At 45.0% G+C, this 17864-nt stretch overlaps 1 protein-coding gene across 1 annotated transcript in view; it reads right to left on the minus strand.

The window, feature by feature from the left end:
• The window catches only part of LOC141113947 (EF-hand calcium-binding domain-containing protein 6-like), a 198439-nt gene extending 184042 nt beyond the window's left edge, over positions 1-14397 (minus strand). The window contains exons 1-2 of the mRNA XM_073607324.1: positions 14206-14397; positions 11319-11631 (exon numbers count right to left, since the gene is read on the minus strand). Coding sequence (XP_073463425.1) covers positions 11319-11607 — 289 coding nt within the window. The 5' untranslated portion in view covers positions 11608-11631; positions 14206-14397. The remainder of the gene's footprint in view (positions 1-11318; positions 11632-14205) is intronic.
• Positions 14398-17864: the final 3467 nt, after the last annotated feature.

Genomic DNA, 17864 nt, shown 5'->3' on the forward strand with positions numbered 1-17864 from the left:
GGGGAGGGGACTTCCTGTCTTGGGTCTGCCAGTGTCCATCACCCGAAGGTGGCCTATATACCCACATAGTTATTACTATGCAGCTCTGCGTCCCGTGATGTACGAAAAAGAAACTAACACTGCACATCACCCTGAACACACCATCCCTACCGTGAAACATGGTGGTGGCAGCATCATGTTGTGAGGATGCTTTTCTTCAGCAGGGACAGGGAAGCTGGTCAGAGTTGATGGGAAGATGGCTGGAGTCAAATACAGGGCAAACTTAGAAGAAAACCTGTTAGAGTCTGCAAAAGACTTGAGGTTCACCTTCCAGCAGGACAACGACCCTAAACATACAGCCAGAGCTACAATGGAATGGTTTAGATCAAAGAATATTCATGTGTTAGAATGGCCCAGTCAAAGTCCAGATCTAAATCCAGTTGAGAATCTGTGGCAAGACTTGAAAATTGCTGTTCACAGACGCTCTCCATCCAATCTGACAGAGCTTGAGCTATTTTGCAAAGAAGAATGGGCAAAAAATATCCCTCTCTAGATGTGCAAAGCTGGTAGAGACATCCCCAAAAAGACTTGCAGCTGTAATTGTAGTGAAAGGAGGTTCTACAAAGTATTGACTCAGGGGGGCGCCCTACAAATGTACACCACACTTTTCACATATTTATTTGTAAAAAATGTTGAAAACCATTTATCATTCTCCTTCCACTTCACAATTATGTGCCACTTTGTGTTGGTCTATCACATACAATCTCAATAACATACATTTATGTTTTTGGTTGTAACATGAAAAAATGTGGAATATTTCAAGGGATATGAATACTTTTTCAAGTCACTGTACTTATGTGAGTGAGATCTTTTTACATTGTTTAAATAAATGCTCACATTGACATACTACACCAGAGAAGTGGTGCTGTCTGTAGTGGTGTATTTTGGTTTCGTGCTGCCCTAGGCAAAACTAAAATCAGGTGCCCCCCACCTATTTAAATTTGTCCCACCCTTTCCATCTTTAGTGGCTATTCGTGGTCTCTGGTTACTATGCAGGGTCTCTGATGACTGTAAGGGGCCTCTGGTGGATGTGTAGGGTCTCTAGTGGGCTATGCAGGGTCTCTGGTGGACTGTGGGGTAGTAACAACCCCCCCGTTACTCTGCTACAATGTACCCCAAAACCCCCCCTGCTAGTCTGCCTTAGTGCTCCCCCAATCCCCGCCCGTAGTCTGTTACAATGCAAACCCCCCCGCTCGCCTGCTACAATGCCCCACGCCCCCTCCCCCAGCTAGAAGGAGAGATAGGAATAGGAAGGAGAGAGAGGTGGGGGACATGGAAAATGAGAGAAATGGAAGGGAAAGAGGTAGAGGGAGAGAGATTGGACCCTGGTATTAACAAATCTATTATATAATTACTGAAAATCAAATATGGTTTACAGCAGAGGCGTTGCTAGGTCTACAAAAGATCTGGGGCTAGAGCCCATAGCAGAGTAGTAAAGAAAGTCATACACTTGGGCGGGCATACACATGTATATAATATACGCGCGTGTGTGTATATATATATATCCCCAGAGAGCCCCCCAATTACATCAGGGTCCCTAGAGAGCCCCCTTACATCAGGGTCCCCAGATAGCCCCCCTTACATCAGGGTCCCCAGATAGCCCCCCTTACATCATGGTCCCCAGAGAGAGCCCCCTCCCCTTGGTGACCCCTGCAGAGACTCGGGGCTATGGGCTCCAGATTCGGGGCTATAGCCCCAAAAGCCACCCCCTAGCAACACCACTGGTTTACAGATAAGGACATATAAAAGCTGTGAATGTGTGACTTTCACCAAGCATTCATTGGGGTAAGTCAATCAGTCAATCATTGTCAGAGTCATTTGCACATGTTTAAAAAATTATTTTAGGCCTGAAGATTAGTAAAGGAAAAAAAAAAACTTTATATATTTTCTGAAAGCAGAGACCTTGGAGAATAAAATGGTCTAAGTTAAAACATTTTATGTACCCAACGACATTTGCGCAACTATTTATCAAGGGTAAAATATAAGTATAAAATACAGTAAAGTTAATTTTACGCTAGACATACGCAATATATTACCCAACTTCTGGTAAAATATAAAAGATGAGGTCGCACAAAGCAAATAGATCCCCAACATGTCAAGCTTTACATTTACTTGCTCCCGTAAACAAACCAAAGAACAAACCCCCATAAACAATCCAACAATGAACTTCGGCACCCTATATTTTCCATAGGCGACGCTGTGGTTTGTACACAACTTATAACGTCAACAAACTATGGTATATGTATACTATATAATATATACTAGTAAAGGCGGTGATCAGCCACTTATAGTGGGACTGTAATAGTGTGGCGGATAATCTGACACTAACTGACACTGGAGGATAGAAGGAGAGACTCCCTGGTGCCACACATCCAGGGGGTTGTGTGATGATGAGAGAGACTACCTTAGCCTGGGCTATCACCAGGCAACGCCCCCAACATGGTTTGCTCTGCCCCCTGAAGCTTAGTTATAACTGACACTGAGTGGGAACTGATACCACCAGTGACCATAATACAGTGATCAATGATATTACTATACACTATCACTGTACTAATGACACTGGCTGGAAAGAGGTTAACATCTCGGGGTGATCAAGGGGTTAAGTGAGTGCCTAGCAAGTGTTAATTTGTGTAATGTGTGCTGATTTTTAATAAAAATCTCTTTCTTCCTTCTCCCTTTTTATCAGTAAGCAATTTTCTTTTGTTCTTAAAGTATATGTGAACCTTATAAAGCAACCCATTCAGTTAAAAATAGAAATTTAAGGCAACCATAGCTATAAATAATTTTACCCCTTTTTGTTATAAAAGATTACATGACCTCTGTTCACAGCTGCAGAAGAGGCTTAGAATGGTGGGGGTGAAAAAAACAGCAGTACACTGATCTTTCCAGAGAATATCTGGTGTGTGTGTGTGTGTAGGGGGAGTCAGCACAAGTCTGATGATTGGAGGACAGGCAGGCCGTTCTTCCAGTACAGCCAGAAAACTGACCACACCGGGATGGATGGGTGCTCTAATGCATAGCGTGGTCAGTTTGAGATAGGAAAGCAGAGACACTGGCAGGAACACCAGGGATTTCACACAAAGGAAGCTATACAAAGAGAACAGGATACTTTTTAACACAAGTACAAGGTACAACATACACATATCAAGAATATGAAATGTTGGAGTAAGATTCTTTAGGACACTGCAGTTTGCAACTAATTTATCACAGGAGGTCTAGCTGGCCACCAAAATGGGCAGTGTGTCTAGGCTCCTCTAACGCAAGCAGTGCACAGTGGATACATTACCAATGGCTTCCTTGAGGTATCTCTGTCCTATCAGTTTCAGATACTCCTCTATGGCTTTAGTTGCCATATGAAGAATAAGGTGTTCTCTATCAAGGAAACAATTAACCTGTCATAGCCATATCCGAGAGGAAGTTCTGAGAAGAAAGAGAGATAGGAGTAACAGAAAGTGCCTAAAATAACAGTTCTGCTGAGTACAATGGTTAGTTTATGTGTCCTTGTGAAACCCCTTGGATAACAGGCCCAGACCATACATCGGTCAGCCATAACATTATGAACACTGACAGGTAGAGTAAATAACATCAATTATCTTGTTACAATGGCATCTAAAAGTGGGTTGGATATATTAGGCAGTAGGTGAACATGTTTTCCCTGTAGTTGATGCACTTAAAGCAGCAAAAATGGGCAAGCATAAGGATTTGAGCGACTTTGACAAGGGCCAAATTGTAATGGATAGATGACTGGGTCAGAGCATCTCCAAAACTGCAGCTCTTGTGGGATGTTCCCAGACTTCCATGATCAGGACTCAGGACCTACCAAAAGTGGTCCAAGGAAAGAAAGCTGGCAAACCGGTAACAGGGTCAAGGGCAGCCAAGGTTTATTGATGCACGTGGGGAGTGAAGGCTGAACTGATCGAAAAGAAAAGCTACTTTAGCTCTTCTATTGCTGAAAAAAAGTTAACGCCGGTTCCAATAAAAATGTGTCAGAACACACAGTACATCGCAGTATGGGGCGTATGGGACATATGGGGCAGCATATCCACAGACCGGTCAGGGTCCCACCACTGGCTCCTGTCCAAAAAATACAGGACAGTCAAGTTCCTCCACCCCAAACTCACTCATCCACGTCTTTATGGACCTTGCTTTGTGCACTGGTCCAAATCATTTAGTCATTTGGTGGATGGAAGATTATGGTGTGAGTTGCCATCTAGATAAAGGAAGGCCCGTAGACGTGGTGTATCTGGATTTTGCAAAAGCATTTGACACAGTTCCCCATAAACGTTTACTGTACAAAATAGGGTCCGTTGGCATGGACCATAGGGTGAGTACATGGATTGAAAACTGGCTACAAGGGCGTGTTCAGAGGGTGGTGATAAATGGGGAGTACTCAGAATGGTCAGGGGTGGGTAGTGGGGTTCCCCAGGGTTCTGTGCTGGGACCAATCCTATTTAATTTGTTTATAAACGATCTGGAGGATGGGATAAACAGTTCCATCTCTGTATTTGCAGACGATACTAAGCTAAGCAGGGCAATAACTTCTCCGCAGGACGTGGAAACCTTGCAAAAAGACCTGAACAAATGAATGGGGTGGGCGACTACATGGCAAATGAGGTTCAATGTAGAAAAATTTAAAATAATGCATTTGGGTGGCAAAAATATGAATGCAATCTATACACTGGGGGGAGAACCTCTGGGGGAATCTAGGATGGAAAAGGACCTGGGGGTCCTAGTAGATGATAGGCTCAGCAATGGCATGCAATGCCAAGCTGCTGCTAATAAGGCAAACAGAATATTGGCATGTATTAAAAGGGGGATCAACTCCAGAGATAAAACGATAATTCTCCCGCTCTACAAGACTCTGGTCCGGCCGCACCTGGAGTATGCTGTCCAGTTCTGGGCACCAGTCCTCAGGAAGGATGTACTGGAAATGGAGCGAGTACAAAGAAGGGCAACAAAGCTAATAAAGGGTCTGGAGGATCTTAGTTATGAGGAAAGGTTGCGAACGTTGAACTTATTCTCTCTGGAGAAGAGACGCTTGAGAGGGGATATGATTTCAATTTACAAATACTGTACTGGTGACCCCACAATAGGGATAAAACTTTTTCGCAGAAGAGAGTTTAATAAGACTCTGGGCCACTCATTACAATTAGAAGAAAAGAGGTTTAACCTTAAACTACGTTGAGGGTTCTTTACTGTAAGAGCGGTAAGGATGTGGAATTCCCTTCCACAGGCGGTGGTCTCAGCGGGGAGCATTGATAGCTTCAAGAAACTATTAGATAATCACCTGAATGACCGCAACATACAGGGATATGTAAGGTAATACTGACACATAATCACACACATAGGTTGGACGTGTGTCTTTTTTCAACCTCACCTACTATGTAACTATGTGTGGGGTTGCTTTTCAGGGGTTGGGCTTGGCCCCTTGATTCCAAAAGAGGGAACTCTTAATACATCAGCATACCGAGACATCTTGGACAATTTAATGATCTCAACTTTGTGGGAACAATTTGGGGATGGCCCCTTCCTGTTCCAACATGACTGCACACCAGTGCACAAAGCAAGGTCCATAAAGACATGGATGAGCGGGTTTGGGGTGGAGGAACTTGACTGGTGTTCTATCAGGTTGAGCCCTGACCTCTAGAACACCTTTGGGATGAATAAGAGTGGAGACTACGAGCCAGGCCTCCTCGTCCACATTAGGGATGAGCCGAGCACCCCCCTCGCACCAGAACCTGCGAACGGACCGAAAATTCACACAAACGTTAGAACCCCATTGACGTCTATGGGACTCGAAAGTTCAAAATCAAAAGTGCTAATTTTAAAGGCTAATTTGCATGGTATTGTCCTAAAAAGGGTTTGGGGACCCGGGTCCTGCCCCAGGGGACATGTATCAATGCACAAAAAAAGTTTTAAAAACGGCCGTTTATTCGGGAGCAGTGATTTTAAAGATGCTTAAAGTGGAAAAAAAAGTGAAATATTCCTTTAAATATCAGACCTGGGGGGTGTCTATAGTATGCCTGTAAAGTGGCGCGTGTTTCCCGTGCTTAGAACAGTCCCTGCACAAAATGTCATTTTTAAAGTAATAAAAGTCATTTAAAACTGCTTATGGCTTTAATGTAATGTCCGGTGCTGGCAATATGGATGAAAATCAGTGAGACAAACAGCATGGGTACCCCCCAGTCCATTACCAGGCCCTTTGGGTCTTGTATGGATATTAAGGGGAACCCCGCACCCAAATTAAAAAAGGAAAGGTGTGGGGCCCCCAGGCCCTATATACTCTGAACAGCAGTATACAGACAAACAAGACAGGGACTGTAGGTTTGTTGTTAAGTAGAATCTTTTTGTAATTTTGAACTGGTAAATTTTTAACATGTAGCTCCACCCAAAAAATCTATTTTAGGCTTTTTTGGAAAACATAGGGAAGGGTTATCACCCCTGTGACATTTGTTTTGCTGTCTGTGCTCCTCTTCAGAAGATTTCACCTCACTTTCTGTCCCAATGACAAATGTTTTTTGACAATTTGGGGTTTTTAGTGAAACAAGGATTGGTGATAAAGCATCAGTGGAGAGGAGACACGTTTTTCCCATATTAACTCTTACAGGAGAGAATTTCCCTTCCTAGGGGTAGATTTCATCTCACTTCCTGTTGTCTCCTTCTGTTTGCAAGTAGGAGCCGTTCAACAGGGACATGTAATTACAATTCTTGATCTAATATTTCACAGCAGGGCCCTGTGAGGGCTTATAGTGTTGTGGCCACAACAACACCTAAGGCCCAAATTTGTGCTGAGTATATAGGGCAGGCCTCTACTTTCAAACATCCAACTTACAAACGACTCCTACTTGCAAATGGAGGGAGACAACAGGAAGTGAGATGAAATCTACCCCTAGGAAGGGAAATTCTCTCCTGTAAGAGTTAATACGGGAAAAATGTTTCTCCTTTCCACTGATGCTTTATCACCAATCCTTGTTTAATGGCTCTCTGTGGAGCGATCGCGGGTAGTCGGCGTACATCACGGCCGCTAGGCACGCACATCGGCTCCGGCCACGCGCTGTGCACATGCCCACTGTATCTATTGCACGAAGTGACGTACACCTATGGCAATTCGCGCAATAGAGCCAACCTTCTGCAGTACAATGACTGATCAGCAAGTTAAAGAAAAAAATTGCGTTTGCAAAATCGCTGCACAAATACAGCAGACATCTTGGTACACCCACCGGAGTCTTGCATTTCACACTTATTTTTACCAGTAAACTGAGCTGATATCGTGAAATACAGGATTTAGAAATCCGTGACACTGTTTTTAAGTAGAATTTTAAAAGCAGCGGCAAGCCTGCTGATCTCACAGGTTTGCTAATCGGACAGAACACCGCTGATTTTATAATTCAACACCAAAACAGTGTCATGGATTTCAGAATCCTGTATTTCACTATATAAGCTCAGTTTACTGGTAAAAATAAGTGTAAAATGCAAGACTCTGGTGGGTGTAAAAAGATGTTCGCTTCGTGACTTCAGACTGTAGGCTTAGTGCGGATGAGTACGGGTTTACCAAGATGGCCGCAATGCAACGTCACGTCGGTTGCACTTTCTGATAGGTAGCGGCTATCTATCTGATAGAACAGCGGCAGTGTTCTATCAGATAGCCGCTACCCATCAGAAAGACACTACTCAGCCTACTGTACATGCGCGATGCGCAGCCGAAGTGATGTTGCTTTGTGGCCATCTTGGTACACCCAAGTTGGAAGTCGGCAAGCGGACATTTTTATACACCCACCGGAGTCTTGCTTGTCACAGTTATTTTTAACAGTGAACTTAGCCTATATAGTGAAGTCCGTATTTAGAAGTCCGTATTTAGAAGTCCGTAACACTGTTCTGACGTTGAATTTTAAAAGCAGTGGTGTTCTGTCACATCAGCAAACCTGTGAGAGCAGCAGGCTTGCTGCTGCTTTTAAAATTAAACATCAAAACAGTGTTACAGACTTCTAAATTCCATATTTCGCTATATAAGCTGAGTTTACTATTAAAAAAAAGAACTATGAAAAGCAAGCCTCTGGTGGGTGTATAAAGATGTCCGCTTGCCGACTTCAAACTCTAGGCTTACTGCGGACGAGTGCGGGTGTACCAAGATGTCCGCGAGGCAACGTCACTTCAGCCGAGCATCGCACATGCGCAGTAGGCCAGGTATCGTTTTTTTTCCCCGAGTGCGGGGTGTACCAAGATGGCCGTCGCCTATGCTGATTGTGACGGTACACCGACCGCGCCCCCCCCCCTGACTCCGTCCTTTCCGCTTCCGATGCCGCCAGGCGCTGCCTAGATGGTTGCGACTAGTTCCCATCCAGCAGATTCAGGGTGAAAACGTGTGCTCTGCTCTGCTCGCAGCCTCCTATTCACTTCTATTCATTTCACGTTCCCGCCCCTCGATTTCCTGCTTCCTGGTCACATGTTTCCTGTGACGTCACAAGGTTGATCTGCAGGATGGGAACTAGCCACTACCCTGCCTAGATCCAGGCAACAGGACAACGGCAACAAACAGACGGCGGCGAGGCTGGGGGGAGCTTCGGGTGACGTCACTGGGGGCCGGGTGACGTCACTCAGGAGGTCCCGTCAGTCACATAGTTGCCAACAGTCCCGATTTTCCCGGGACAATCCCGATTTTGGGACCCTTGTCCCGATTTAATTTTGTCCCGGGTGTTTTCCCGAATTTTTGGGGTTTGTCCCAAGAAAATCGTGAGTGTTTTTGTAAAAAACGGCAATGGCTCCACAAAAATGGCCGCCGTTGCCTCCACGAGTCAGTCACAAAGTTCCCCTTGTGTTCAGTGCAGGGGAGAGGGGCAGCCAATCCGCTTCTCTCTCTTCAGTGTACAAATAGAAAATTCTATTGTACACTGAAGCCTATTGGCTGGAGGGATTGGCAACCCCTCCCCGCTCTACACTGCACACAAGGAAGACGTGATCAGCCTCCACTGCCATCACCCTCCGCCCCCGTGTGTCCAACGGAGCTCAGGCAATAGTGGGAGTGACGGGAGGGAAGAAGGGAGGCTTTCATCTGGCTGTTCAGGAGTTGTATGACCTGTGAGTAGTGGCCTGTCAGTGTAGTGGGGGAGAAGAGAGATAGGGGGAGGGGGTGTACTCAGTGTATCGGAGGCTTGGAGCTTTCCCTGCAGTACACTTCTCAAAGGCTGAGGTCCAGCATGGATGGACTGGGGCTCCGCTGGCTGGGGACATTGATGGTCCTGGCTCCCCTCTTGCACACCATGTCACCACCATACCTGCACCCCCCTCCCCCCATGTTACCACCACACCTGATTCCCCCCTCCCCCCTGTGTCACCAACATACCTGCACCCCCCTCTCCCCCCTGTGTCACCACCATACCTGATTCCCCCCTCTCCCCTGTGTCACCAACTTACCTGCACCCCCCTCTCCCCCCTGTGTCACCACCATACCTGATTCCCCCCTCCCCCCTGTGTCACCAACATACCTGCACCCCCCTCTCCCCCCGTGTCACCACCATACCGGATTCTCCCCTCCCCCTGTGTCACCAACATACCTGCACCCCCTCTCCCCCCCGTGTCACCACCATACCGGATTCCCCCCTCCCCCTGTGTCACCAACATACCTGCACCCCCTCTCCCCCCCCGTGTCACCACCATACCGGATTCCCCCCTGTGTCACCAACATACCTGCACCCCCCTCTCCCCCCCGTGTCACCACCATACCTGATTCCCCCCTCCCCCCTGTGTCACCAACATACCTGCACCCCCCTCTCCCCCCTGTGTCACCACCATACCTGATTCCCCCCTCCCCCCTGTGTCACCAACATACCTGCACCCCCCTCTCCCCCCTGTGTCACCACCATACCTGATTCCCCCCTCCCCCCTGTGTCACCAACATACCTGCACCCCCTCTCCCCCCCGTGTCACCACCATACCGGATTCCCCCCTCCCCCTGTGTCACCAACATACCTGCACCCCCCTCTCCCCCCCTGTGTCACCACCATACCTGATTCCCCCCTCCCCCCTGTGTCACCAACATACCTGCACCCCCCTCTCCCCCCCATGTCACCACCATACCTGATTCCCCCCTCCCCCCTGTGTCACCAACATACCTGCACCCCCCTCTCCCCCCTGTGTCACCACCATACCTGATTCCCCCCTCCCCCCTGTGTCACCAACATACCTGCACCCCCTCTCCCCCCCGTGTCACCACCATACCGGATTCCCCCCTCCCCCTGTGTCACCAACATACCTGCACCCCCCTCTCCCCCCCCTGTGTCACCACCATACCTGATTCCCCCCTCCCCCTGTGTCGCCAACATACCTGCACCCCCCTCTCCCCCCCTGTGTCACCACCATACCTGCACCCCCCTCTCCCCCCCTGTGTCACCACCATACCTGCACCCCCCTCTCCCCCCCTGTGTCACCACCATACCTGCACCCCCCTCTCCCCCCCTGTGTCACCACCATACCTGCACCCCCCTCTCCCCCCCTGTGTCACCAACATACCTGCACCCCCTTCTCCCCCCTCTGCTGGGGGCACCTTATGTAAGGACAGACTCTGCTGGGGGAACCTGATGGCATCTGGTGGCAGGCGACGTGGCAGGTGACACGCTCAGGGGTCCCACTGATTCTGCATTATGGTGAGTTGAATGATTTCATTATTTATATTACAATGTAATAATAGTAATAATGAGCTTCAATCATCCTGACATTATAACAACCATGGTGCCGGGATGATTGAAGCGCTAACACCAGGTGTTTGGAGTATCTTTATCTGCTGATTGTTAAACTCTGGAATACACATTGCTATTATGGTGTAGGATCTGGGTCTGCTGTCCCTCCATCCCTCTACCCCCCTTTCCCTCTGCATCCCTCATTCATCTCAGACTCTAACCACACCCCATTTAGCCATGCCCATGTAAGCCACGCCCACTATTTCATGTAAACCACGCCCATTTTCAGTTTTCTATGCCACGCCTACTAACGCATGCCCCGCCCCCTAATTATAGGCTGACTCCGCCTACAGCCAAAAAAAGTGTCCCGAATTTTTTTTCCCCAATGTTGGCAACTATGAAATGGCTCTAAAATAAGGTAGTAAAAAAATGGGTAGGTTTTAATAAAAAAAATAGCATATTAATGAGGGGGTGGGGGAATCGGGGAAGAGAAAATAAAAGCAGGTGGTGATGATCTCTCACCACAGCTATAACACAACAGTTTCTGAAGCATTTAGGTAATATTCTGGATTCTGCAGAATTGATATTATGTATTTCCAAACTTACCAAATATAGGTAGTCTGGTCTTGTTTGGCTCAGAGGAGAGAGTGACCTGCACACCTTGTGGCACATGATGCTTCAGTGGGATCAGGCTCCTGTCACTGTAGGAGGAAGAGGCTGTCTGCAGGTTCCTTCTAGGGTATAGTTCTTCCTCTTCTTCATGCTGTTCATCCCCTGGTCTGGAAAACCCTCTGAGAGACAAGGTTTCTGGGTCTCCTAGACGGGACAATGGATGCTCTATAACAGGCAGACGGGGTACGGAGGATCCAGGTGGGGAACGATTACGGCCAAACATCCTCTGACAGTCAACTGGTAGGACCTGGAAAAAAAAAAGCACCTTAATCAACACTGAAAATATTTAAATGAAGTTGGTGGAGCTCTGGATCAGTTTTTTTTTGGTAATTAGGTCTAATTATTTTTCATTTAAAAGGCTGCTTTTAGGGCTTAGCATTTAAACCATCTAAAAAACCTGCTTCAGGATAACTGCTCTCTTATTCAAGGCCACACCTGCACAAGGCCCGATGAAGGTGGATTGGCTCCTGAAACGTGTTGGCTATGTTTTGTTACACTTATAAATACATATCTTATCTTTTAAAGATCTTTATCAGATTTTATGAATAGAAATTGAACTAGACTCTCAATCATTCACTCTACCAAACTTAATAATACAATTTTTCAGAAACATGGAACCTGCCACTGCTGAGCTCTCCTTTTGAAAATGCTATATGACTGGCATCCATGCTGATATTCTTGTTCTAAACTTTGGGTAGCTGACCAAAAAAAGTACAACCAAAGAGAGTCATATTACTAGTCAGGTAAGCACCTTTTACTTCAGGAGTTCAGCGATGGTCTAATGGGGCACAGAGCTGCAAATGGGCCAGAGCCTTTTTTCGGATTGACATAGTTTAATTGTAGGCCGTGACTGGGCTAGCACAGTATCAGCAATTAGATTGAAAGTGTAGATATAGGCTGTATAATCAGTTGTTATTTGGCTCTAATGAAGAATGGTAACCTTCAAAATGCGTCAGCTGGCAGGGACCCTGGTGAGGTCCTCCTTGAGCTAGAGGCTTTGGTAAAGTTGGCAGATTGTAGCAACTTGCAGCGGCTCGATGAGTGAGTTTACTACCTACACTTGTGAGTAGTTATATTTAATTTTATTTATCTTCAATAAATGTTGGATAATGCACTAGGCACTAGTGTTCTGAGGACAACCCCAGTCCAAGAGGGCAGCAAGGCTGTGCATTAATATCCACCTGTGACTGCTAAGTCCTCTTCTAATTTGCACCATCACACCAATGGGCAGGAGAATATCGTTGCTGTCAATGTCATACCTAGTCCAGTAGACTAATGCCGCGTACACACGAGCGGACTTTACGGCAGACTTTGCCCGGTGGACTTTTCTACGTACTTTACGACGGACTTTCTGAATGAACGGACTTGCCTACACACAATCCACCAAAGTCCGTCGAATTCGTACGTGATGACGTACGACTGGACTAAAACAAGGAAGTTCATAGCCAGTAGCCAATAGCTGCCCTAGCGTGGGTTTTTGTCCGTCGAACTAGCATACAGACGAGCGGACTTTTCGACCGGACTCAATTTCGACGGATTGATTTAAAACATGTTTCAAATCTAGAGGTAAATAGAAAACACCGCGCTAACCAGTAAAATGAATGAAAGCTGCTGCATACAGTTTGACAAAAACAACAAAATAGGCATATGGAAAAATGCAGCGCATGTACAAATGAATATAGGTCTTTAAAATGGTGAAACAGTCAAGAAATAACTAATTGACCACAGGTGCCTTGAAACACAATTAGTTATTTCTTGACTGTTTCACCATTTTAAAGACCTATATTCATTTGTACATGCGCTGCATTTTTCCATATGCCTATTATGTTTCAAATCTAAGTCCGTCCAACTTTTGAGAAAACAAAGTCCGCTGGAGCCCACACACGATCGAATTGTCCAACGAAATCCCGTCCGCCGGTCAAAGTCTGCCGTAAAGTCCGCTCGTGTGTACGCGGCATTAGACATTTCAACCGGTCTGTTTGGCTTCGTACTCTGATCTGAGGGTCTGGGGTGTTTGGCAGAAATCAGAGCTGCACACCTGTGAATTTCCACCTGAATATATTCTTGGCAAACATAAAAGGTATATGTTGATAAACTAAGCATAAAGCAATAATAAGCGTACAGTCAAGACCATATATTGTACTCAACATTACCAAGCTCTGTAGATTACCTGTGACCATTCACATAATGGATCAATTGTTTATTGTTCTACGTTATTCAAGCATATGTTGTTGAAATACTGGAAGCGCAGGTGTGCTTTGTGTATGTTCACTAAGAAACCATATACAAAAAGTATCTTTTTCATGTAAATTATGAAAATTTCTATGTTAAGTGAATGGCGGCATAAGCACTGCACACAAAACAAAAATGAACGCACGTGGAGCTATTTAAATAGTTGATTGTTAATGTGGGGTGACGCTTTGTCTTTTTCCCACATATGAAGCACTTGGTGAGAAAAATGACAGCATATTAATTTATAGCCCCCCCGACGGTATATATAATACTGTTTACATTTTCCCTTCAAATTCTATCCCAAAAATGTTCTTCAAAATTATAATCAAAGTTCAGAATTTGTAAATAGTTAACAAGTAGTTTTTTTCTGAAGCCCTTAGCTAATTATCACAAAGTTAATAGTCTTTTAATCCACCAAAACATCCCTGCTATTCATGCAATTAAAGCTCCCTTTGTACTGTGCATTTAAATTCAGCCCACTCAGTGACAGGGCCTGCCTTAGTCCCAGGTTTACACTGCTGTGCCCCATCCAAACTTTCTCCCTCATTTCTTTAACGCGTTAAGTTAACAAATTTTGTAGAAAACTCACTGCGAGTGTGAATGTGCAATTTTCCTCCTTAGATCCTTATGATCCAGGCTTCCTAGCTTTGTAGTGCTCTCGGTGTTTGTTGTTCTGTTGTTCTCCTTAATTATACAGAGACAGGTTGTCAGCGGCAACAGAGAGAGTTCTAAAATCTCCTGCCAGTGTATTGTGATGGGAGGCTGTGGCCAGCTCTGGGAGGCCTAGATGTCAATCAGTGCTGTAACCAAGCCCCGTCCTTTCAGAGGGCTCATGAATTGAAGTGACAGCCACACCTTTCCCCTGATCACTACAACAGAAACAGGCTACCTAAAGTAAAATGCACATCTAGCATTGCTGAATAACATGACTTCCTGGAGGAGTTTACATTATAATACAGGGAAAAAATCGGAAACATTTGTATTGTTCATGTAATCTTGTAAAGCCTGGCCCGTACACACGATCCGAATATCGTACGAAAACCCGAGGAAGAATCGTACGACTTTTGGATTGTGTGTACACTACTTTCCAGAACCGATCACGACAGTTCATCCGATATTATTTGACCGGACAAGCACGAAAATTTTCCTCGTACGATACCAGATCATACGAATTTCGTTTAGTCAGTATAGTTGTCGTCCGAAAATAGAATACAAATACACTACAACACATGACATCATTTCCGATTTTTTTTTTCTGTCGTACGAGAATTTTCGTGACTTTATTTACCTATTCAATTTCTACTTGCGACTATTAAGCGAAAAAGCGTTGTAGGATCTGTCGTACGATTTATTCGTATCGTGTGTATGGGCCATAAGGCTAAGTTGACAATAGCAAAGAATTCTAATGTGAAATAATGTGCCTATAGTGTTAACATCTGTTTTTGACACGTTTAACGTGCATTTGAGGCACATTAACCACTTCAGCCCCGGAAGGTTTTACCCCCTTCCTGACCAGAGCACTTTTTACAATTTGGCACTGCGTCGCTTTAAGTGGTAAATGTGCAGTCATGCAAAGCTGTACCCAAACAAAATTTGCGTTCTTTTTTTCCCACAAATAGAGCTTTCTTTTGGTGCTATTTGATCACCTCTGCGTTTTTTATTTTTTGTGCTATACACAAAATAGAAAGCGACAATTTTGAAAAAAAAAAAACATTTTTTTTTAACTTTTTGCTATAATAAATATCCCCAATAATGTTTTTAACCATCTCCCGTCCACACTATTGCCAAAAGACGGCTACAGCGTGGACCTAAATTGCTGGGAGGGCGTCTATAGACATCCTCCTGTGATCGAGCGGCCTGCGCGCCCCCTGCAGGGCGCACTCTGTGATCAGAGAGTCTATGTGACTCGGCTGATCACAGATCGGAGTAAGGGGTCGATCCCGACCCCTTACCACATGATCAGCTGTCAGCCAATGACAGCTGATCATGTGATGTAAACAGAGCCGGTAATCGGCTATTTTTTTCTTCTCGCGCTGGTAGAGTGGGGAGAAAAAAAAAGCCGATCACTGGCGGCTGTGAGAGCTACAACAGTCCTGATCATGGAGAGCCTCTGAAGAGGTTTTGTGCCCACCTGTGCCATCTACCAGTGCCACCTACCAGTGTCCACAGTACCACCCATCAGTACCCACAGTGTCACCTATCAGTGCCCACAGTGCCACCTATAAATGTCACCAATCAGTGCCTCATCACCAGTACTGCCTATCAATACTACCTACCTGTGCCCATCAGTGCCACCAACCAGTGCCCATCAGTGCCACCTATAAGTGCCCATCAGTGACATCTATCAGTGCCAACCGTCAGTGCCACCCATCAGTGCCGTCTTATCAGTGCCTATTAGTGTTGCCTTATCTGTGCCTATCAGTGTCGCTTTATCTGTGCCTATCAGTGTAGCCCATCAGTGTCCATCAGTGCAGCCCATCAGTGCCCACCAGTGCAGCCTCATCAGCGAATATCAATGAAGGAGGAAAATTACCCGTTTGCAAAATTTTATAACAAACTATGAAACATGTTTTTTTTTTTTCAAAAATTTCTGTCTTTTTTTGTTTGTTTAGCAAAAAATAAAAACACAAGTGGTGATTAAATACCACCAAAAGAAAGCTCCATTTGTGTGAAAAAAATGATAAAAATATAATTTGAGTACAGTGTAGCACGACCGAGTAATTGTCATTCAAAGTGTGACAGCTCTGAAAGCTAAAAATTGGTCTAGGCAGGAGGGGGGTTTAAGTGCCCAGTAAGCAAGAGGTTAAAAAACAAATGTCTTCATCAGTTTAAGCCAATATATATTTTTCTACATATTTTTGGTAAAAAAAAAAAAAATCGCAATAAGCGTATATTGATTGGTTTGCGCAAAAGTTATAGCGTCTACAAACTATGGGAAAGATTATGGCATTTTTATTATTATTTTTTTTTTACTAGTAATGGCGGTGATCTGCATCAAAATTGACATTTATACAGCGATCAGTGCTATAAAAATGCACTGATTACTGTGTAAATAACACTGGTAGGGAAGAGGTTAACACTAGGGGGCGATCAAGGGGTTAAATGTGTTCCCTTGTGAGTGTTTCTAACTGTATGGGGATAGGACTGAGTAGGAGAGGAGACATTTCGCTGTTCCTACATAGTAGGAACAAACAACATGTCTCCTCTCCTCTGACAGCACAGGGATTTGTGTGTATGCACACACAAACCCCCGTGCTGGCGCTCGTGCACACGATCATGCGTGGCCGGTGTTATTATTGACACCCACTGCAGATCAATTTTGACTCCACTAACGATTAGTCAGGTTTTTACTGCTGTCCCCATAAGGGAGTTTCGCCCTCTATATTTGTCCTGTTTACTGTTATCATCGAGAGTGAAAGAAAATCCAAGATTTTGGGTTATCACCAGAACGGGAGTAGAAGGCAAATCTTTTGATGGGGACACGTGTTCTGGTGACCTGGTGACAACCTGGGATTTCCTCTCACTTCCTGTTTTGGCTATGGGGCATGAATAAAAGGAAAATCCCCCCCAATGGGACACAGATGGCAAAACATAAAAACGGACAGGAGTTATAACCCTTTCTTACTATATATAAAATGAAAATAAAAGTTTTGCCTTTAGTCCTGTGATGCATGCAAACCCCAGAGTTGACACACACATTGTGAAAGTGCACTCATGATAAAATAATATTTGTACACTTTCTTTGTAGAACCGACAATGACACTCATCTCTAATTGGTAGTATATATAACAAGTGGATTCATTTACAGAACAATCCGTGTGCTTCGTGTGTGTTTGTCATTCAGAGTTTACTTTATGTGACCACGGCCTGACACTCTTCCATTTATTGAGCACGTCACTGAAGATTATTGACATTTCAAGGTACAGTTAGCAGGTTTATGTATTTCCAGCCAGACATGTCTATTGTTACCTGGCGATAAAATTCTGTTGATGGCCTTGGTTATTACTAGGTCAATATAAAAGCATTTTCCAGTTGGGATTCAAGTATTAATCAAACAGGTAGGGGTATAAAAGCACATACTGTATATACAATTGATATAAATGGAGATGAAATGAACACAAGGACATAAAGCCTCTGCTATAATTATATAGTAATTGTAAGGTGACTATATGGATGTACCATGTACACATTTAGTAGATCAGTCATGTAGTGGTCTTCCCGACTTCCAAGGGCCTGATGGTGATCCCA

The sequence above is a fragment of the Aquarana catesbeiana genome, linkage group LG01 (assembly GCF_042186555.1).
Source record: "Aquarana catesbeiana isolate 2022-GZ linkage group LG01, ASM4218655v1, whole genome shotgun sequence".
Taxonomy (NCBI): domain Eukaryota; kingdom Metazoa; phylum Chordata; class Amphibia; order Anura; family Ranidae; genus Aquarana; species Aquarana catesbeiana.